The sequence below is a fragment of the Bubalus kerabau genome, chromosome 17, assembly GCF_029407905.1.
Source record: "Bubalus kerabau isolate K-KA32 ecotype Philippines breed swamp buffalo chromosome 17, PCC_UOA_SB_1v2, whole genome shotgun sequence".
Taxonomy (NCBI): domain Eukaryota; kingdom Metazoa; phylum Chordata; class Mammalia; order Artiodactyla; family Bovidae; genus Bubalus; species Bubalus kerabau.
The window spans coordinates 57,758,787-57,779,859 of NC_073640.1; the positions used below are offsets into that span (position 1 = coordinate 57,758,787).

The window sequence follows — 21,073 nt, forward strand, 5'->3', positions numbered from 1 at the left end:
TTGTTTAGTGATTAGAGAAATAACCTTTGAGGGACCTCCCTGGTGGTTGGGTCCCAAGGTTAAGGCTCCATGCTTCAACTGCAGGGGACACAGGTTCTACCCCTGGTTGGGGAACTAAGAGCCCACATGCTGCGGGGTGCAGCCGTAAAGATAAAAAACAAAACCAAAACACAGCCAAAAGGTTAAAAAAAAAAGAAGAAGAAGAAAGAAAAGGAAGAAATAACATTTGAGTACTTTCTAGTGCTTCTCTTGCACCAGGGGGCCCCTTTGGGACACGGTGGGGGCTTCCCCTCAAGCTGCTGGTCTGCTGGGGGCCGGATGGGCATGTAATCAACGATTCTACAAGTAGTAGAGGAAAGCCTCGGATACTCTGAGAGCAGAATCTTGGTGGATTTAGGAAAGGCTCCTTGGGGGAAGGGACTTTGCAAATGGAGACCTGAGAAAGCCCCATTCTGGGACGGGGGGCAGGAAAACACGTGTGCCAGCTAAACTGTGTGGAGCACTTGTTTTGTGCTAGGCAGTGTCTGAGCCACCCTGTCTGTGTCCCCATTTGACAGCTGCAGAAACTGAGGCATAGGCACTCAGGCAGAGTCACGTGACTGGCAGAGCCAGGCCGTAGAACTTGGTAATTTGGTATCAGAGCCCATGCTCCGAACCATCTGTTGGCAGACGTTCTGTGAAGAGGGTGGAATCTTCAGGTTTTATGGGCATATGGTATTTGTCACGACTACCCTGCTGTTACAGCTACAAAGCAGCTGTAGACTCACCAGGTGAGGCTGTGCTCCATTAAATTTGATTCACAAAAACAGGTCACAGAGTGGATTTGGTGCACAGGCTGTAGTTGCTGACTCTTAACTACTCTTAACCACTGTGCCTGACTGTCTTTTGGGTCCATGAGAAGGGCTTGTGCAAAGGACCTGGGGTGAGAGAAAGACAGGGCAGCTGGGAAACTACACGCAGAGTGGCTGGGTCCAGATTGTGAGGGGGGGAGTCATGGGACCAGGGAGGTGGACAGGGTAGACCACCAGGGGCCTGCAAGACCCACTGCAGGCCTGAACTTTGTCCTGAGGGCCCGGGGGGATCTTGGGAGGGTTCTGAGCAAGGTGGCGGGCAGTTCTGTTTGCTTTAGCAGATCCCTCTGTTGCATGTGAAGACTGGATGGGAGGGGTGAGACCAGAGACCAGGGAGGAAGCTGGAGCAGGATCTGGGTGGGAAAGGATAGGCATGGACCGGAGCAGGGGCTGTGGCTTTGGGGATATTCAAGGGGATCGGCTGTGGCTGGATGGGTGGGGAGAGATGAACACCCAAAATGGCCCAGGTTCTGGCCCCAGTGATGCAGTAGATGAGGAGATGGGGGAACAAGGAGGAAAGGGTTTGGTAGAAGGTGCTTAGGCTGTTTGAGACGTATGACTGAGGTCCCATGGGAGATCCACGAGGCCCCCAGACACAGGGGTCAGTGAGTGCCATGTTAGTTGTGCAAAGAGCCTGGGTGGGGTAGGACAAAGACAAGGCCCCAAGGCCACCTCTTTACCGCCCCCCAGGTATTCGACGTGGCCCCCCCTGGAGTCCGGAAATGCATCCTCTCCACCAACATCGCTGAGACCTCGGTCACCATTGACGGGATCCGCTTCGTGGTGGATTCTGGTAAGGGCGCCCCCTGGCTTCCCCCAGGACCTGGCGAGGTGTGGGGTTGGAGATGTGCGCGTGTAGTGAGGGAGCTCCACACACAGGCAGGGAGGTGGTAGTGTTTAGGGCTGTGGAGAGTGGCGGCATCTTAGTCTCGTTCAGGCCGTCCAAGCTTGCCCCTGCCTCAGGGCCTTTGCACTTACTGTTGTCTCTGCTGAGAGCTGTCTTTCCCCCAGATATCCACACGGCTCACTCCCTCACTTCATTTCAGGACCTGTGCAAATGTCTGCCCAGTAGAGAAGCCCACCTTGTCCACGTTATCTAAGTGATCTCCTTTCACTGTCACCTCCCTCTTGAGGCTTTATTTTTCTTCATAGTGTGGGACATTATATTTTATATCCCAGCTAGACTCTTTTCTGAAAAGTCAGCATAGCTTAGTGGTGAGGAGACACTGGAACCAGCCTGGCCAGGTACCTTGCTGGCTGTGTGACCAAGGTCTGACAATCTCAGTGGGTCATTTTGTTCACTTGTAAATAATAATAATAAATAATAAAGTAATAATAGCACCTCCTTCAGGTTGTGAGGATTAGAAGACTTAATACGCTTGGGGGCTGAGGCCAGTACCTGGCACAGGGTGAACAAATGCTCAGTAAATGTTAGCAGTTACCTTACTGTATTGAATCTGGTACCATTGATGAGAAAAGGAAATGGCAAACCACTCTAGTATCCTTGCCTGGAAAATCCCATAGACAGGACCCTGGTGGGCTTCAGTCCATGGGGTTGCAAAGAATTGGGCTTGAGTGAGCGACTAACACACACATAATTTTATGTACTGTTAGAAAATGCTGTCTGTTAATCAATGACATGTCACTAATTTTAAGGTGCATTCCATTTTGAGAGACAAAAAAGTGTGAAAAAAGCATGGTCTTGAATTGATGAAATCTGGTGTTCTGTTCAGCCCCATGAACGAAGGGACTTTGTTTTGTTCACAGCTGTGACCCTACTTCATAGTCCAGTGCCTGGCACCTGTGCGTGTGCGCTTAGTCGCTCAGTCGTGTCTGACTCTTTGCAACCCCATGGACTGTAGCCCTCCAGGCTCCTCTGTTCATGGGGATTCTCCAGGCAAGAATATTGGAGTGGGTTGCCATGCCCTCCTCCAGGGGATCTTCCCAACCCAGGTCTCCTGCATTGCAGGTGGATTCTTTACCATCTAAGCCATCAGGGAAGCCTGGCACCTAGTAGGTATTAATAAAATTTGTTGGACGACTGAATCTCTGAATAAAGAAAGGCATGGATTGCTCCCCTCAGCTTATATCTCAGAAGTAAATGAAAAGATGAGTGAATGAAGAAACTGAAGAATACATTAACAGAATGGTAGAGTGGGGCCCAAACTAAGCCCTGGGATAGTGTTGGAACAGAGTCCTAAGTGAGGTGTCGGTCAAGGGCCAGGCACGTGGAGGGCCCACATGGGTCCTGCACACACCTTCCCTTCCCTTCCTGCTCCCCTTCTGCCCGCCCAGGGAAGGTGAAGGAGATGAGCTACGACCCGCAGGCCAAGCTGCAGCGGCTGCAGGAGTTCTGGATCAGTCAGGCCAGTGCCGAGCAGCGTAAGGGTCGGGCGGGCCGCACAGGCCCCGGCGTCTGCTTCCGCCTCTATGCTGAATCGGACTATGATGCCTTCGCCCCCTACCCGGTCCCGGAGATTCGGAGGGTCGCCCTGGATGCATTGGTGCTTCAGGTAATGCAGGGGCGGAGAGGAGGCTGAATCCTGAGTGCTGGTGCCAGAGAGGAATCCAGGAGCTATTTAGACAGGGTTTCAGGGTCAGGAAGGGGAGGGTGGGCCACACCACAGAGGGGAACTCCTTCCTTCCAAATGTCAGATCCCACGTTGGGGTGGGAACTGTTCCCCCCAGTCCACAGGATCATGGGAAGAAACTGGTGACTCAAGCAGAATGTTTTCAGCTGTAACAGAAAACCCATGAGGAAGTGGCTTTTTACTTTTTTTTAGGAAGTGGCTTTTAAAACGGGGGTTTCTCAATATGCTTTATGTCATGGCTTGTATCTCAGTAGTTAGTTTTGCTTAGACTAGGCTGCTGTGATGAATAGACCCACTTACATAACAGCCAACACAGCAGAATGTCAGTCCTTGGTTTGGTTTCCTTTATTCCTATTAATAAAGGAATATTATTAAATATTATTATTAAAGCAGTTTCCTTTATTCAGAGGTGTTTAGTCACTAAGTCTTGTCTGACTCTTTTGCTACCCTATGGACTGTAACCCGCCAGGCTCCTCTGTCCATGGGATTTCTGAAGCAAGAATACTGGAGAGGGTTCCCATTTCCTTCTCCAGGGGATCTTCCCGACCCAGGGATTGAACCCATGTCTCCTACACTGGCAGGTGGATTTTTTACAGCTGAGCCACTGGGGAAACCCTTATTCAGAAACCCAGGCCTTTTCCCTCTTGTGGCTCCATCATCCCTCCAGGGCCTTCATCATTTGTATCAGCCTGTGAGGGGGACAGAACGTGGGACTTGGGTTTGGGAGGGTGAGGGTGGGTCCACAAGTCATGTGCCTCCCTTCCACTTACCCCGGTGAGAGCTCACGGCCCTGTCTCACTGCAGGGGAGGCTGGGAAGTGTAGTCCTGTGCTCAGGAAGAAGCAGAGAAGGACAGTGGGCGGCATGTGCCACGGGCTCACACGTGCCCAGGCCGGGGAGTGACTTGAACCAGTCCCCTTCCTAAGGGTGATTCACACTGATGGTCTGTATTTGTTTGATTTCCTTTGGAAAAAGTGCCAGTTCTGACCCACTTCTTGGAGTTCCTGACTCATATAACCTGCTGTTTGAAAAATATTGGCTTGAACAAAATTTCACATATTGAGAAGCCTTGAGATAAGGAGGTTACAGCCTTGGTTGTTTAAATAGATTGGTGATGTCATACAGGACCAGGTTTTATTTTTTTAATTTATGTATTTATAATTTTTATTTTTGGGCTGTGCCTCGTGGCATGTGGAATCTTAGCTCCCCGACCAGGGAGTGGACTTGTACCCCCTGCAATGGAGGCTTCCCTGGTGGCTCAGTTGGTAAAGAATCCACCTGCAATGCAGGAGACCCTGGTTCAATTCCTGGGCCAGGAAGATCCCCTGGAGAAGGGATAGCCTACTCATTCCAGTATTTTTTGGCTTCCCTGGTGGCTGAAACAGTAAAGAATCCATCTGCAATGCAGGACACCTGAATTTAATCCCTGGGTTTTGAAGGTCCCCTGGAGGAGGGCATGGCAACCCACTCCAGTATTCTTGCCTGGAGAATCCTCATGGACAGAGGAGCCTGGCGGGCTACAGTCCATGGGTTCGCAAAAAGTCGGACACAGCTGAGCGACTAAGCACAGCACAGCCCCTGCAGTGGAAGCTCAGAGTCTTAACCACTGGACCGCCAGGGTTTTTTCTAGCTTTCCAACCTCAGCTTAGCAGCAGCTCTCCTAATAACAGTGATGATGATGGTGACGATGATAGAAAATAATTTCACCTCATATTTCTCATGTGCTGGGCTCTGTTCTCAGTTATATATATGACTGTCTTGATCGTCACACAACCTCTGTGTAGTAAGCAAGCTTCTTCCAATTTATGGCTGAGAAAAAGGGTGCACAGAGAGGTAAGATGCCTGACCCGTGTGGCACTGCTGGCAGGGGCAGAGCCTGGACTCATCTGAGGCTCGCAGGCCCCAGAGCGTGCCTCATGAATGCACCTTCACTTTGGTACCACAGGCAGCACCTCCTCCTCCTTTACCCATTTGGCAGCAGAAGCAATGAACTGCCCTTCTTTGTGGGTCTCATTTTTTTTAAAGTAATTTTATTTTTATTTTTGGCTGCACTGGGTCTTTGTTGCGGCATGGGCTTTTCTCTTGTTGTGGCGCTGGGGCTTCTTGCGGTGGCTTCTCTTGTTGCAGAGCAAGGGCTGTAGGACTCTCGGCGTCAGTAGTTGCGGCTCCTGGGCTCTAGAGCGCAGGCTCAGTCGTCATGGCTTAGTTGCTCTGGGGCAGGTGGGATCTTCCCAGACCAGGGATCGAGCCAGTGTCTCCTGCATTGGCAGGCAGGTTCTTTACCACTGAGCCACCAGGGAGGCCCCTGTGGGTCTTGTTTTTTTAAGGCCATGGGAACTTTTCCAGACGCCCTGGCTGGTCTCCCATCCTGCCTTGTTGGTGGAACTGGGTCACGTGTCCACTCTGTGACCTGTAATTGATCTGTAATTGTCCAGGAGGAAGGGAGGGCATTGCCTGACTGGATCAGAGCAATGATTTGCAGTCCCAGTTACATGTTGGAATCACTGGAGTGCCTACAAAGTCAAAATCATCCGTGCTTTATCCCCCCACCCAGAGCTCCTAATTTGAAGGTCTTTTAACAAGTGTCAGTGGTCTGCCAGACAGCACCAGGGCTCGGTAACCAGGGAGGACGGTGGGATGGCTGGTTGAGGGCTGGATGGCCTACAACTTCTGGTGGCCTCCAGATCAGGGCCAGGGGAGAAGTCACTTCACCCAGAGACTTTGGCTGAGCCCCCGGCTCTCTGAGCTTTGTCCTTTCTCAGAGTCATGTGAGCCACCATGCCAGCCTTACCTTCATCCCCTCACCAGAGGGGTGCTGTTTCCCCTGAGCCGCGCCAGGTCTGGTGATGGGTACACATTTCACCTCTTCCTACCCACGAGCCCCTCTGCGCCACTGAACTAATCAGGATGCTCTTGTCGAAAGCGAAAGAAACCCGACTCAAGCTGTTGTATTCAAAAAAGGGGATTTTATGGATTTGTGAGTCCATGTTGGGGGAGGTGGGGCTTAGGAAAAATAAAGGGTTTCTCCATCTGCTGTGGATTGGCTGATATCCAGGCAGTGGGAAAAATAACCTCAGCTGCTCTGGGCTTCCACCCTGGCCCCTCAGAACCAGAGTGGGTGCAGGAGCTCCTTTCTCTCTCAGCTCCAGGTTGCAAAGTCCCAGGGAAGGATTCTGATTGGCCCAGCTCAGGTCACGTGCTCAGCCCTTTGTCAGTTGCTGTGACCAGGGGCTGAGAAACCTCAAGTGGTCTGGCTTAGATCGTGTGCTTGTTCAGTGGCCAGGGTCTGGGAGAAGAGCTGCTTGGTGGACACACAGATAATGGCCCGCCTTGTCCACTTCTGTACAGTGAGCGTCGACATTGGATGTATTTTTACAATTTATTTATTTCTTTTTAATTGGAGGACAATTGCTTCACAATATTGTGTTGGTTTCTGCCATATGCCAACATGAATCAGCCCTAGGTATATGTATGTCCCCTCCCTCTGGGCGTTTTAAGGTGTCACAGGTTTGTGATCCCCGAGTCCCCCAGTGTTCCCCAGTGGCTCCTGTGTTCCCCATTCCTGAAAGGGGTTTGACTGTCATTCCAGATGAAGAGCATGAGTGTGGGGGACCCCCGAACCTTCCCGTTCATCGAGCCCCCACCACCAACCAGCTTGGAGACAGCCATCCTCTACCTCCGGGACCAAGGGGCGCTGGACAGCTCAGAGGCCCTCACCCCCATCGGGTCCCTGCTGGCGCAGCTGCCAGTAGACGTCGTGATTGGTGAGGACCACCGCCTCCCTGGGGGTGATCACTGAGGATCCTGAAAATGGGTGTGGGACGATGCTCACTCTCTGAGTGACCTGGAGGCAAGGGTGTTCTGTCTCTGGGCCCCGTCCACTCATTCACAAGTCCTCGGTGCCACACACAGTTCAAGCACCAGGGTTACAGCAGTAAACAAAACAGATGCTCCTTTCCTGCGCCCAGCCCAGCCCCAGCGTCACCCTGGCACCCGCTTTCCTGTGGTTATAAGGATGTCAAAACTTCCAGCCTCTTCCTCTTACTCATCCCTGAGTCATCCCAGCCCCTCCCAAGGAGCTTGCTAACCGAGGCATATTCATCTTTATCTTGCCCAATTCTCCTGATTCAGGACATTCTGTACCTACCAATTAACTATCCACGGCCCAGAGAATAGTCCCAGCTGAGCTTTGCCACCTGGGGCATCATTTCCCAAGCGTGGTGCTCAAGGGAGCTTGCTGTCCTTGTCAACGTTAAAGTCCCCATCATTGTGACATGCTAGAGCAGCTATGAGCAGCAGGCTGGGTACTGCCCACCCTGAGGGCCACCCACAGCCATGAAAATGGTTATTTCTGTTTGTGTTAGAAGAGGACAGGGCTAGTGCAGAGAGAATCGCCTCTGAGAAAGAACGTTCTGTGAGCCTTTACTGTATGCCAGTGTGGAAGACTCTCTGGCCCTTATTTCATCCTCATCTGGTGAGGGTAGGACCTCCAGGCGTCCTGTTGTACAGATGAGGCAAACAAGGCTCAGAGAAAGCGCGTCACTAGCTCGCCAGGGAGGCACGCCCCAGCCAGGCTGGCACCGTCGGTTCCCAGGCCCTGCAGGGCAGGAGGCACAGATGACGCGGTGCTGGGCCCAGGTGGCTCATCACTGGTCTTCCTCCGTGCCAGTAAGTGCTCAGTGCTTCACAGGTGAAATAGTTCATGCTCATAGCACGTAGACACTGCTGTTAGCCCATTTCACAGATGGAGAAACAGAGGCACCAAGAGGTGGAGGGACTTGCCCGAGGTGACAGAGCTAAGAGTTCTGGGACAGCCTTGTTCTTCTGCCCATCTTTCTCTTACGAGGCTGGCTGTGTAACAGGAACTTTCTGGAAAAGTGGGCAGGGGAACAGTGAGGATGAGTCAGGTCACTGAGCTCTTGGAACGTGGAAACACTCTTTCATCACACTGGGAGCTAATTCTGGGTGTGATTCTGGCTCCCGAGGCCCTCTGGGAGTGAGGTGGAGGGTGGGTCAGGGGTCCCCGAGGAGTGGGGAATGCTGTCGGGCGCCCAGGAGGCTCAGCGCTGGTCTACCCCCAGGAAAGATGCTGATCCTGGGCTCCATGTTCCACCTGGCTGAGCCTGTGCTCACCATCGCCGCCGCCCTCAGCGTCCAGACGCCCTTCACCCGCAGCGCCCAGAGCAACCCTGAGTGCGCGGCGGCGCGGCGGCCCCTGGAGAGTGACCAGGGTGACCCCTTCACACTCTTCAACGTCTTTAACACCTGGGTGCAGGTGAGCTTGGCAGCACCCTTCCTCTGCCCCAGCCGCCTGGCTGTCGTTCTCACAGAGTCTGGGCTTTGCGCCCCACCTCCACCCCAGGGAGGACCCCTGAGGCCGCCGCAGACGGGGCCTGTCTGGGGAGAATCTCGAATCCACTTTTCATGGGACGAGCACGTGCTGAGGGGAGCCTGGGATCTCTAAGCACTGACTAAAGCCAGCACTGTCTGGCTTTTCAGATGCCTTAGGGGGTATCTGTGTGTTGAACACATGTTCCCTGACCAGGCCTGGTCCTGTACTGAGCTGTGCTAGGGACCCGGTGGTGACTAAACTTACCTGGCCCTGCCCTCCTGCGACTCCCAGTCCAGCACAAAGAGGCAGATTGTCCCTGGTCAGTGACTAATCAGAATGGGCTACAGTGGGGAGTCCAGGGGGCTCTGAGAGCCCCAGAGGGCTGTCTGATCTGGTGTAGTCTGGGAGGACTTCCTGTAGGAGGAGGCATTGGGCTGAGACCTGGAAGAAGGAGAGCAGGTGTTGCTGAGGGTGGGCTCCCGCCAGCCTCACATCTTCCCAGCAGCTGGTGTTGCGGCTCGTCTGGGTGGTGGGTCAGCACCCCCCACCCCTTTCCTCAGCTGGTCAGGCCCTGACCTCCTGGGGTCTGGACCTCCACTCAGGTGAAATCTGAACGGGGCAGAAACTCACGCAAGTGGTGCCGCCACCGGGGCATCGAGGAGCACCGGCTATACGAGATGGCCAACCTGCGGCGCCAGTTCAAGGTGAGGCCTGGGAGAAGGGGTGGGGGCCAGTCCCCCGGGGAAGGCAGCCAGGAACAGACTTGGGGCATGGGTATGGGAGGAGGTAGAGGGAGAGTATGCATGAACACTCTCCACAGCGTGGCATCTCTTCTTCTCTGACAACATCGTCAGATCCCCTCCCCACACCCACCTCCCCCACCATCGCATGGCTAGGTGTGGGGTAGGGCCAGGGCAAAGGGGTGAAAATCCAGGAGGGCTTCCTGGAGGGGTGGACAAGGTCTGCCGTCACGAGTCACATCCTCATGAAGAGCCTCGTTCTCGAGCTGGGGTGCTGAGGTGGCCATGCAGGCCACGTGCTGGGAGGTGTGGAGCACGGGCTCTAGGGTGGGTGGGCTTCCGGGTGGATGGGCTTCCCTAGTGGTGTTTGGAGGCACCATCAGGAGTGGGACACCTCAGCACTGAGTCTGAGCTCTGCCGCTTGCTAGCAGTTCAACCGCGGGCAAGTTACTGGGCCTTTCAGGGTCTCAGCTTCTCCCTCAGAAAATGGGGAAGCGAAAAACAGCCCTGCCTCCAGCATTCCTGTGAGGACTAAATGAGTTAATACGTTGCGGTTTTTCTTTGTCTACTTCATTCATTTATTTGGGCTGTGCTGGGTCTTCCTTGCTGAGTGCAGGCTTTCTCTAGTTGCTGCGAGCGGGGCTGCTCTCTAGTTGCGGTGCTCGGGCCTCACTGCCGGGGCTTCACTTGTGGAGCACAGGCTCTCGGGTGGGGGAGCTTCAGGAGCTGTGGCGCTGGACTTAGTTACTCTGCAGCGTGTGGGATCTTCCCGGACCAGGGAGCGAGCTGATGTCCCCTGCATCGCACGGTGGATTTGTAACCACTGGACCACCAGGGAAGCCCTGCGATTTTTATTGTTATTATTAAGATGTGGTTCTGCAGGTGGTTTGTGTCCTTAATATTCCATGGGCATCTTTCCCTTCAAGCACAAAAAAGCTCTGGTGCTGGCGAATTCTAGCCCCCTGTTGTGTGGCATGCCACGGAATGAAAATAAAACAGCCTCTGAGGTAGCCGTTCCCCTTGGCTGCAGACCTTGGAGTATGCAGTCATCACCAAGGCCTCCCGTGCGTTACTGGGTCCCCACGTTCAGACATCCCCTTCGTACTTGACATCATCTCTCAACGTCTCTGACTTTCTAAAGAGTGGTGGTGCAACGTTTGTTGGGCCCCAGATGCTGAGGAACAGAAAAGTGGGGGTGCTTTTCCTTCTCTCTCTCTGTGTGTCCCATCAGATATCTTGCCTCTTCTCATTGGTTGGGGCTCAGTGGGAAACAGAGGGTCAATCCAGTAGGGTCCCTGGGAGGCTGTTTCTGGAGGCGTGGGCAGGAGGTCTCTCAGGGGCGTTGGAATCACAGGGAGGGTCCATGATTTCTAGATTCCACACCCCACTGCCTCCCACCCACTCCTCGGAGATTCCGATTCAGTTATTCTGGGTGGGGCGCAGGTCTTGGCATTTCTTTTTTTAAGTAATTTATTTATTTATTTTTGACTGTGCAGGGTCTTCATTGCTGCATGGGCTTTTCTCTAGTTGCGGCGAGTGGGGGCTGCTCTCTAGTCGCGGCGTGCAGACTTCTCATTGCAGTGGCTTCTCCTGCTGCAGAGCGCGGGCTCTAGGATGTATGGGCTCAGTAACTGAGGCTCTCGGGCTCTAGAGCACAGGCTCAGTAGTGGTGGTGCAGAGGCTTAGTTGCTCCGAGGCATGTGGGACCTTCCCGGACCAGGGATCGAACCTGAGTCTCCTGTTTTGGCAGCCGGGTTCTTTGCCACTGAGCCACCAGGGAAGCCCCAGTATTTGTGACAACTTTCCAGATGATCCCAGATGCTGCTGCTGCTACTGGCCAAGGCACCACACTCCGAGAAGCATTTTAGTGTAGGAACCTCATGGGGCTGGTGCAGGCCTGGAGGGGCAGGTGGGCCTGTAACCAGAGCCCAGGGACAGCTAGGTAGAGAGGGCGTGTGACCTGAGCCCCCAGGGAGGACCCTGAATGGTAATGGTCGCCCAGCCTGGTCTCCTCCCTCCTGTCCCCTGGCCTGGGTGTTCCGTTGGCCAGCAATGAAGACAGTTCTCTTTTCTAGAACAGTTACATGCCCAGCACCATGTAAAGAGTTGTTGTCTTTAGTTCCCTGACCAGGGACCAAACTTGGGCCCTGGCAGTGAAAGTGCCAAGTCCTAACCACTGGACCACCAAGGAATTCCCAGAGAGTGGTTCTCATATAGCCCCTTTCAGCCCCAGCTGGGAGTTCCCAGGAGGGTCCCCGTTTGTCATTTGAGGACAATGGTGGCTGTAAGAGTGAGGTCACGTGCCAGCCAGCTGCAGGCCCCCAACAGGAAGGTGCATCTGGGCCCAGAGTGCACCTGACTGTGTCCCTCACTCGGGCTCCATCCGCCCCCAGGAGCTGTTGGAGGACCACGGGCTGCTGGCCGGGGCCCGGGCCCTGCAGCCGGGAGACAGCTATAGTCGGCTGCAGCAGCGGCGGGAGCGCCAGGCGCTCTACCAGCTGAAGCGCCGGCACGAGGAGGGCGCGGGTCGCAAGCGCAAAGTGCTGCGAGTCCAGGACGACCAGGACGGCTGGTCCAGCGACGAGGACCGGGGTGGCTCAGCCTCCCAGGGGGCCGGCGACAGCGTGGACATCCAGGTAGGGCGCCATGGGGCAGTCTGGGGCCTGGGGCTGTGGGGATGGCATTTATCAGAGCGGGGACTCCTCATCTCAGGAGGTAAGTTTCTGTGGACAGGTGTCTACCGGACCCCTGGGATCCCCAGACTCCAGTACCAACCCCTTGGGCAATGGGGAGGGCCTCAGGAACCCACCTTCCCCTGTGTTTCCCCCAGGACGTGAAGTTTAAGCTCCGGCACAATCTGGAGCAGTTGCACGCAGCCGCCAGCTCGGCCCAGGCCCTGACTCGGGACCAGATGGCCCTGCTCAAGCTGGTGCTGGGCCGGGGCCTCTACCCGCAGCTCGCTGTCCCCGACCCGTTCAACAGCGGCCGCAAGGACTCGGACCAGGTGTGTCTCCTTCCCATCCGTGTCTTGTCATCTGTCGTCCCTTCCCAGCGCCTGCTCTGTGCTGGGGTTACAGCAGTGACCGAGGCAGCCCTGGCCCTGTCCTCGTGGGGTGCAGTCTAATGATGGGGGCAGGGGAGAGACTCGTGCCCAGACAGTGACCCAGAGTGGGATGGGGACCCAGGGGCTGAGGGAACAGGGGGACCTGATCAGCATGGGAGGGAATCAGGGCGGGCTTCCTGGAGGAGGGAGTTTTGAGTTGAGATGAGGAGGAGGGAACCTGGCAGTGGGAAGAGCAGGTCTGAGCCTCCGTCCCCTGGAATCCGCCTTCCACTCCTCCAGATCTTCCACACCCAGACCAAGCAGGGCGTTGTGCTGCACCCCACCTGCGTCTTCGCCAACAGCCCCGAGGTGCTGCACGCGCAGGAGCAGGCGGCCAGGGGCAGCGATGGGAGCCGAGGTACTGGGAGCCCAGGCGGGGCTGGGGAGAGGCCTGCCGCTGGGGGTGTGGGGGGCACAGTGATCTTGGGGTGCTGCTTGCCGTCGGGGATTACCCCCTCTCACCTCCCACACTCCGCCTTCCCTGGGACTGCTGACCTGAGGCTTGCAGGTCCCAAGAGCCACCACCCCTGGCTGGGTGGCCTTGGGGGCCCACCCCTCTCCCTGCGGAGCCTCGCCCTCCCCATGCGGTGCTGGCTGCCCGGAGCCCGTCCCAAGGCCTGAGGTTTGCACCATTAGAGCAGCGCCTGCCAGGAGAGGAGTCAAGGGAGCTCCGTGAACCTCGGGGCTTGGTCCTTCTCAGGGCGGGTGGTCCCCCAGCCCCAGTGTCCAGGCAGCTGCATTCGGTCTACCTTCCAGTGGGATCCAGGCCAAAAGGTGGCCTCTGCTGAGGCTGCACTCAGGCCAGGCCGGTCTGCAGGGGGCGCCCTTCCCCGGGTGCAGGCCATGCAGTCGGGTGGGGGCTTCACGCCTTCAGCGTTGTGTGCTTTGAGCCCTGAAACACAACTCATCCTTTTCTTGTTTGTAAAGAGAGTAACACACTGCGTTAAAATGGCAAATACTAACCCCACAAGATAAAGTGTATGATTTTAAACACCAAAGATAGAATTTGAAATTTTCTCGCTAATCTTTTTCTTTGTAAAAAAAAAATGTATTTATTCTTTATGAAGGAGAATTGCTTTATAGTATCGTGTTAGTTTCTGCCATACATCGACACGACATTTTTTTTTTTAATGTTTATTTATTTGTTTGACTGCACTGGGTCTTAGTTGAGGCATTCGCGCTCTTAGTTGGGCCATGTGGGATCCATTTCCCTGACCAGGGATCGAACCTGGGCCCCCTGCATTGGGAGCTCAGACCTTTAGCCACTGGACCACCAGGGAAGTCCCTCTAATCTTTAAGTTGTGTAAATTCCTAGTCAATTTATCCTCTTCCTATTATAGTAATAATCGGAACCCTGCATATGAACAAGTTCCGTTCCAAGAACATGTTCTTAAGTCCTATTTGTTTATAGGTCTTAACACAGCTAGGACCCATTTAACACAATCAGTTATGTGGTACTGTAATAGGTTTATAATATGTTTGCATCTTTGAAAGTTTGCAACGTGGAGGTTTATATGTAGGGGACTTACTGTACATTGTTTTTCTCCTTTTTATTTATTTTATTTTTGGCTGTGCTGGGTCTTTGTTGCTGCACGGGCTTTTCTCTAGTTGTGGTGCGCAGGCTTCTCGTTGCGGCTCCCAGCCTCTAGAGCACAGGCTCAGTAGTTGTGGTACATGGGCTTAGTAGCTCTGGAGACATGTGGGATCTTACTGGATCAGAGAGCAAACCCATGTCTCCTGCCTTGGCAAGTGGATTGTTTACCCCTGAGCCACCAGAAAATCCCGTTTTTCTCCTTTTTGAAAACATTTGGAAAGTTCCAGGTATCTTTTAAGTAGAGAGACTGTGATGAACCCTCTGTGACCTTACCCAGCTGCAGCTGTCAGGATTTTCCATCCTTGTTTATCCTGTCTCCTTGATTTTTTTCCCCTGTCTTTGCTGGAGCATGTTAAAGCAGGTCCCGGACATCTTACCAGTTAGTAATGATAATAAAAATCCTATTCATAAGGGCTGTTATTTTGTATCACCACAGTGCTGTCATCCATCAGCCCTAACAAAATTAGCAACAATTCTTAATATCACTGAATAGCCGAAATCACATTCAGCTTGGCGGAGTGTTTAAGAACATGCCACACACATTTTATCCTTAGGCATGTTCTGTGTGTGGCTGTTTGAATGGGGCTTCCCTGGTGGCTCAGATGGTAAAGAATCTGCCTGCAGTGCAGGAGACCCGGGTTTGATCCCTGGGTCGGGAAGATCCCCTGGAGAAGGGCATGGCTACCCACTCCAGTATTCTTGCCTGGGAAATCCCACAGACAGAGGAGCCTGGCGGGCAGCAGTCCATGGGGTCGCAAAAAGTCAGACACAACTGTAGTGACTAACACTTCACCTCACTTGAATAGTGGGAGGGGGACAGACCGCCCCTGGGGGGATTGACGGGTGCGTGTGTGGGGGTGGGGTGGGGAGAGGATGCTGAGCTGTCCGCTTGACCCTCTCAGACGACAGGGACAAGATGAGCAGCAAGCACCAGCTTGTCACCTTCGTCTCCCTCCTGGAGACCAACAAACCATACCTGGTGAACTGTGTCCGCATCCCTGCTTTACAGGTGGGTCCCGCCCCAGCCTCCCCGCCTCCCTTCCAACTGCCGGGTGCCATGGCTGTGTTCCTCGGGGCAGGGGGCCCCCGGGGGTGGGGGTGGGCCTAGAGGAGAGTCTTCCCCCAGGCTGGCTGCTGTCTCCTCCTCCTGGTATCCATTCATTACTGGCCGAGCGCCTGCCTGGTGCCAGCGCTTGGGGAAGACACATGAGGCGGGACCTGGTCCCTGCGCCCCCAGAGCTCACATCTAGCTGGGAAGGGCTGGCAGTAGCAATAAACGCAGTGCAGCACTGAATGATAGAGCAGAGTGCGAAAAGAACAGGGTAAAAGGACTGGGGAGGGGAGAGGTTCTAGCATGGAATTAGGCCATCTGGGTGGGCCTCATTGAGAAGGTGCAGTCAGCAAAGGCCTGAAGGTGGGAGGGCTGTAGGGCTCTCTGGGGGAAGAGCGACCATGGCAGAGGGAAGAGCAAGTGCAAAGGCCCTGGGGCACCACGTGCAGGGTGTGAACAGGGAACAGCTGGAGCAGAGTCAGGGTAGGGGAGAGAGGCTGAGGTGAGGTCAGGGAGGCAGGTGAGACCAGATTTCCCTCCTCCCTACCACCAGAGGGTTCTGAGCAGAGCTGGATCAGGGACTGACACGGGGCAGAGTCCACGAGCCCAGCGAGGAGCTGACTGCAATCACAGGACAGGAGCGGATGGTGGCGGGGACCGAGGATGGGCTGGGTGAATGGGGGGTGGGCAGGAGCCCAGGCAGGTGGGCGCCACTCTAAGATGCTTGTCCACTGCTTCCTGTCTGCTGCCCCCTCTCTTCCAGTCCCTCCTGCTGTTCAGCCGGTCCCTGGACACCAACGGTGACTGCTCCCGCCTGGTGGCTGATGGCTGGCTGGAGCTCCAGCTCGCAGACACTGAGAGTGCTGTCCGGCTCCTGGCGGCTTCCCTGCGGCTCCGGGCCCACTGGGAAAGCGCCCTAGACCGGCAGCTGGCCCACCAGGCCCTGCGGCGGCTGGAGGACGAAGAGGAGGAGGAGGAGGAAGCCCCCGTCAACCACCAGGAGGTGGCGGCCCTGAGCAGGGAGCTGCTGCAGTTCACGACATCCAAGGTACCCGCCTCCTGGGCACCTGCCCCCTTGGCTGGAGGGGCCGTCAGCCACAGGGATGAAGGCTCTAGAGGGCCCTGGCTTCCAGCTCATCAAGACGCCCACATTTGGGGTTTTTCAAACCAGAGAGGTTGATGACAAGCTCAAGGTCACACAGCTGGTAAGGGTGAACCCAAGATTTGACCCCAGGAGCCACCCCCTTAACCTCTGCAGCCCTCATTCAACAGATGTGTATTAATACCTGCTGCATCGGGGTGCTGCTGCTGCTGCTAAGTCGCTTCAGTCGTGTCCGACTCTGTGCGACCCCATAGACGGCAGCCCACCAGGCTCCCCCGTCCCTGGGATTCTCCAGGCAAGAACACTGGAGTGGGTTGCCATTTCCTTCTCCAATGCATGAAAGTGAAAATGAAAGTGAAGTCGCTCAGTCATGTCTGACTCTTTTGAGACCCCATGGACTGCAGCCCACCAGGCTCCTCCGTCCATGGGATTTTCCAGGCAAGAGTACTGGAGTGGATTGCCATTGCCTTCTCTGCATCTGGGGTGCAGGTTACCCCTTGGTAGCAGTTAAGGGCGTGCGAGATATGAGAGAGAAGCTATGAGGTACATGGAAGACAGATGTTCACTGAAGACAGATGGGAAGAATTGGACAGAGAGCATGCTTGGAACCGAACCCCCACTTCTTTATGTGGTGTGTGGGTTGAGAATTGCTTCTGATTCTACTACACATGGATGTGGTGGGACCCAGAGGACCAGAGAAAGGGGAATGGGCTGACATGCCAGAGAAGGGGCAAGGTGGCCACACTTGAGGGTCAGACTTGAGGTCTGAATGTGTTCCCACAAGGGATGAGGAGGGAAAGGGCCTGGGGAGAGCAGGTAAGGGAGCATTCTAGACAAGCCTTTGGTCATGAGTATCTTAAACCAGGGTGTGAGTGGCTTAAGCAATTGGCCCCCTTAACTGCAAAGTCCAGGGGTGGACTTCAGGCACAGCTGGATCCAGCTGCTCCCATTATGTTTACCTATCTCCTGTCTGCTGATAGAGTCTGTCTGCTCTATCTTCTGTCTCTCTTTGCTCAGGTTTCCTACAGCCTCCGGCGGCTCACAGGGCTGGAAGCCCAGAACCTCTATGTGGGACCCCAGACCATCACAGCTGCCCCCAGTCTCCCTGGCCTCTTTGGCAACTCTACCCCGTCCCCCCACCCCACCAAAGGGGGCTACGCAGTCACTGACTTCCTTACCTACAACTGCCTCACGGTGAGCACAGACGCGCACCTTGGCCCCTCGTCCTCCTGCCCCTGAGAGTGGGATTTTAGAGATTCCCCCCAGCACCCCCAACCACATTCCAGCTTAGTCCAGAGATGCAGTTTCAGAAAGGGCCTGCCAGCCCCGAGGGCTTCTGGGAAGGTCCCAGGCTGGCGGTGGGGAGCGGGGCAGGGAGCCAAGCCCTGACACAGCCCGCTGTCACAGAGCGACGCGGACCTGTACAGCGACTGTCTCCGCACTTTCTGGACCTGCCCACACTGCGGCCTGCACATGCCCCTGACGCCCCTGGAGCGCATCGCCCATGAGAACACCTGCCCCGAGGCCCCGCAGTGCGGCCCCCCAGGTGAGGCTGAGGCAGGGCCCGGATGCCTGTGTCTGCCCAGCTGTCCGTCCGGCCTGGGGTTCTTTCCGTGCATCTGGGCGTTTGCACCACACTCCGGGGATCCACGACCTCAACCCTCTGCCTGGCTAGTGGCTGGTGCCACGATGGGCTTTGTCACTGAGACCCAGAGCCCGGGACATGGAGGGCCTGGAGCCACCTCATTCGCGTATCTCTGTCTGTCTCTGGTCTCTGCCGCCGCCTCTTTGACCCGCCTCTGCTTTTCTGTCTCTCTGTTTCTCTTTTTCTCTGTTGTCCCCGAGCTGTCTCTGCCTCAGCCACATCCATCCTGTTGTAACCCAGAGAACGCCACAGTGGGCAGACCTGGGCAGAGTCTGCTGTGGTACATCCCACGCCACACATTGGCGCTCACAGGAGATGGCTGCGGGGCCATGTGGTCCCACCTCAGGGCTCTCTCTGTCTCTTCCAGTCTCTGTGTCTCCACTTGTGTTTTTCTCTGTCTCTCTCACCCCATGGGGACACAGAGTAAAGACTTGCCTCTGTGTGTGTGTGTTAATCAAGGAAGGCTTCCTGGAGGAGGCAGAGCTGGAGTTCTGCAGAGGCCAGGAGAGAGCCTGAGCCACAGAGGTTCCCGGTATTTGGGTGGGAATGAGAGCACGCAGTGGAGCACCACCCCCAACCCCCTTCTCCTCTCCCCTAGGGGCTGAGGAAGCTGCCCCCGAGCCCCTCCAGAAGACATCTGCCCTGCAGAAGCCCTATCACTGCGAGGCCTGCCAGAAGGACTTTCTGTTCACGCCCACGGAAATCCTGCGGCACCGGAGGCAGCACGTGTGAACCCAGCCCAGCTGGGCCCGGACCAGGGCCAAGGCCAGGACTGCCGCCCTCGCCCCCAGCCTAGGCTCGGAACTGTGGTCTGGGCCCAGCCCCGAGGTGGAGGGAGCATAAATACATGAATAAACTCTCACTGATGGACTCGGGTCTGTAAGCCTGCCCATCCATAAAGTGCGCTTCCCAGGTGGCGCAGTGGTAAAGAACCCGCCTGCCAATGCAAGACACGCAGGAGAGGCGGGTTGGATCCCTGGGTTGGGAAGATCCCCTGGAGAAGGAAATGGCAACCCACTCCAGTATATATGCCTGGAGAATCCCCATGGACAGAGGAGCCTGGCAGGCTATAGTCCATGGGGTCACATAGACGTGACTGAGCACGTGTGCACACATATCCAGAAATCAGCAACCGTCTCTGCTGGTCCTCCCTGTGGCCTGACTCTTATCCCTCCTGTTGCAGCGGCCACCTGATGTGTCCTGGGGTAGATCCCGGGAGTTGAGGCTGAGCAGGGACCTCAGATTCCAGGTCCAGGGTCTGATCGCCCCTGGCGACTGCTCTCTCTGAGTCTGTCCTCACAGCCTCTGCTTTCCGTCAAACTCAGAGACCCCGGCCTGGCCCATTCACGTGGGCAGCTTTGGGAGCTGGGTAAGGTGGGGTCAGTGTTCTGTGGGCCCACGGGCTGCCTGGTCACGGGGGCCATTCTGCTGTGCTGTCTGTGGGCAGTTCTCGGTCGTCCCCCTCGGGCTCCCCAACCACGTCTCCCCCACGGACGTGAAAAGGAGAGGGAATGCTGTGAACAACGAACGGTGCAATTAAATTCTGCAACTCAAGTTTGAAATCTGGGCAAGGCAGGATGGATGTGGTCAAGACAGAGATCATCGTGGGGTAGAGGAAAGAACAAGAGACCCAGCAAGAAAGAAACAGAGACAAACTACCTGAGCTCAAGAAGAAATAGATAAATGGCACAATGCTGTGTATCTGTTGGGTTGGCAAAAAAAATCATTTGGGTTTTTCATAGCAGCCTACGGAAAAACTCAAACTTTTTGGCCAACTTAATACTAAGGCAATTTAATTCGTAGTTAGAGATGCAGAGGACAGACTTGGATGGGTTCACTGGTGACCTCCAGCAGACAGGGACTAAAGGCATGACACTCAATAGTGGCTCGTTCACAGTGTGGAGGAAGACGCCTCTGGGCCACAGAACCAGACTCAGAACCCCTTCTTCGAGCTTTGGCAATTCAGTCAGCCACAGATAAAAAAAACAGTACTACATCGTGGCCAGGGGGCATTTACTCTAGCAAAACAAAGTCGATTTAACATTTGAAAGTCAGTTAATGTGATTCACCCCATTAAAAACAGAAAAGGCATTTGACAGATTTCAACACTTAAGGCCTTGGATAAAGCCCCCTAAAACTTCTCTGCTCCAGCGTTCTTTTTCTCTGACAAATGAATGCAGCTAAACTATTTTTCTCACAGGTTCATTTTGATACAGAAGTCCTGGACTTAAGTTTAATAAATAAATATAAAAATAAAATTAATAATTAAATCATTAATAATATAATAAAAATTAAAGTGCAAGTAATAAAATGGTAATTGAACTAAATCAAAATTAGAAAACTGCCCTACAAAAGATACTAAGACAAATAACAAAAAATACAAAGGCAAGTGTAGACTTGGAGAAATATATGACAAATATGTCATATAATTAACTGTACATATTACATACATATAGAAACTATGTTATACAAAAAATTCAATAAGACAACTGCTTTATAAGTGGCAAATACTGAATATAAACCCCAAAAATAGAAAAACATGGTTAATAAGCCCATGAAAAAAGACTTGCCATCATTAGCTGTCAGGGAAATGCGATTAAAACCGCAATAAATATCACAATAACGCTCATTAGAATGGCTAACATGAAAAACCCAGTGCTAAGTCCACATGTGGCACAAGCAGAGTTCCCACATGTTGCTGGTGGGAGCGTTAATTGGTAAAACGACTGGGAAAAAAAATCAAGAATCTCCTAAAATTGAACCTGGGCACGTCCTCTATGACCCGGCATTTCCACTTGTAAACACACACTCCGCAGAAGCGCACAAGTGTGTTGTGTATTGGCAATAGTGTTATTTGTAACTGGAACCCCGCCAAATGCCTATGGAGAAAAGAAGAGTTAAGTAAATCGTGATCAATTCTTAGAACAATAGGGCCTAAACCACAGCTCCATGCAACCTAATGGGGGTTGGGGACGGGGCGGGGCAGCACCAACCAGGCTGCTGGAGGGGGCGCTCAAGGTTTATTTCTTGGTCTGGGTGCTGGTGGCACAGATAGGCTTCATTTT

General features: G+C 54.3%; 1 protein-coding gene across 1 annotated transcript in view; it reads left to right on the forward strand.

Moving 5' to 3' along the window:
• The window catches only part of DHX34 (DExH-box helicase 34), a 28,187-nt gene extending 9,310 nt beyond the window's left edge, over positions 1-18,877 (forward strand). The window contains exons 5-17 of the mRNA XM_055552660.1: positions 1,542-1,644; positions 3,147-3,364; positions 7,031-7,205; positions 8,523-8,716; positions 9,376-9,477; positions 11,907-12,149; positions 12,344-12,517; positions 12,857-12,974; positions 15,113-15,219; positions 16,025-16,309; positions 17,381-17,557; positions 17,771-17,909; positions 18,607-18,877. Of these exons, the coding sequence (XP_055408635.1) occupies positions 1,542-1,644; positions 3,147-3,364; positions 7,031-7,205; positions 8,523-8,716; positions 9,376-9,477; positions 11,907-12,149; positions 12,344-12,517; positions 12,857-12,974; positions 15,113-15,219; positions 16,025-16,309; positions 17,381-17,557; positions 17,771-17,909; positions 18,607-18,740 (2,169 nt within the window). The 3' untranslated portion in view covers positions 18,741-18,877. The remainder of the gene's footprint in view (positions 1-1,541; positions 1,645-3,146; positions 3,365-7,030; positions 7,206-8,522; positions 8,717-9,375; positions 9,478-11,906; positions 12,150-12,343; positions 12,518-12,856; positions 12,975-15,112; positions 15,220-16,024; positions 16,310-17,380; positions 17,558-17,770; positions 17,910-18,606) is intronic.
• Positions 18,878-21,073: the final 2,196 nt, after the last annotated feature.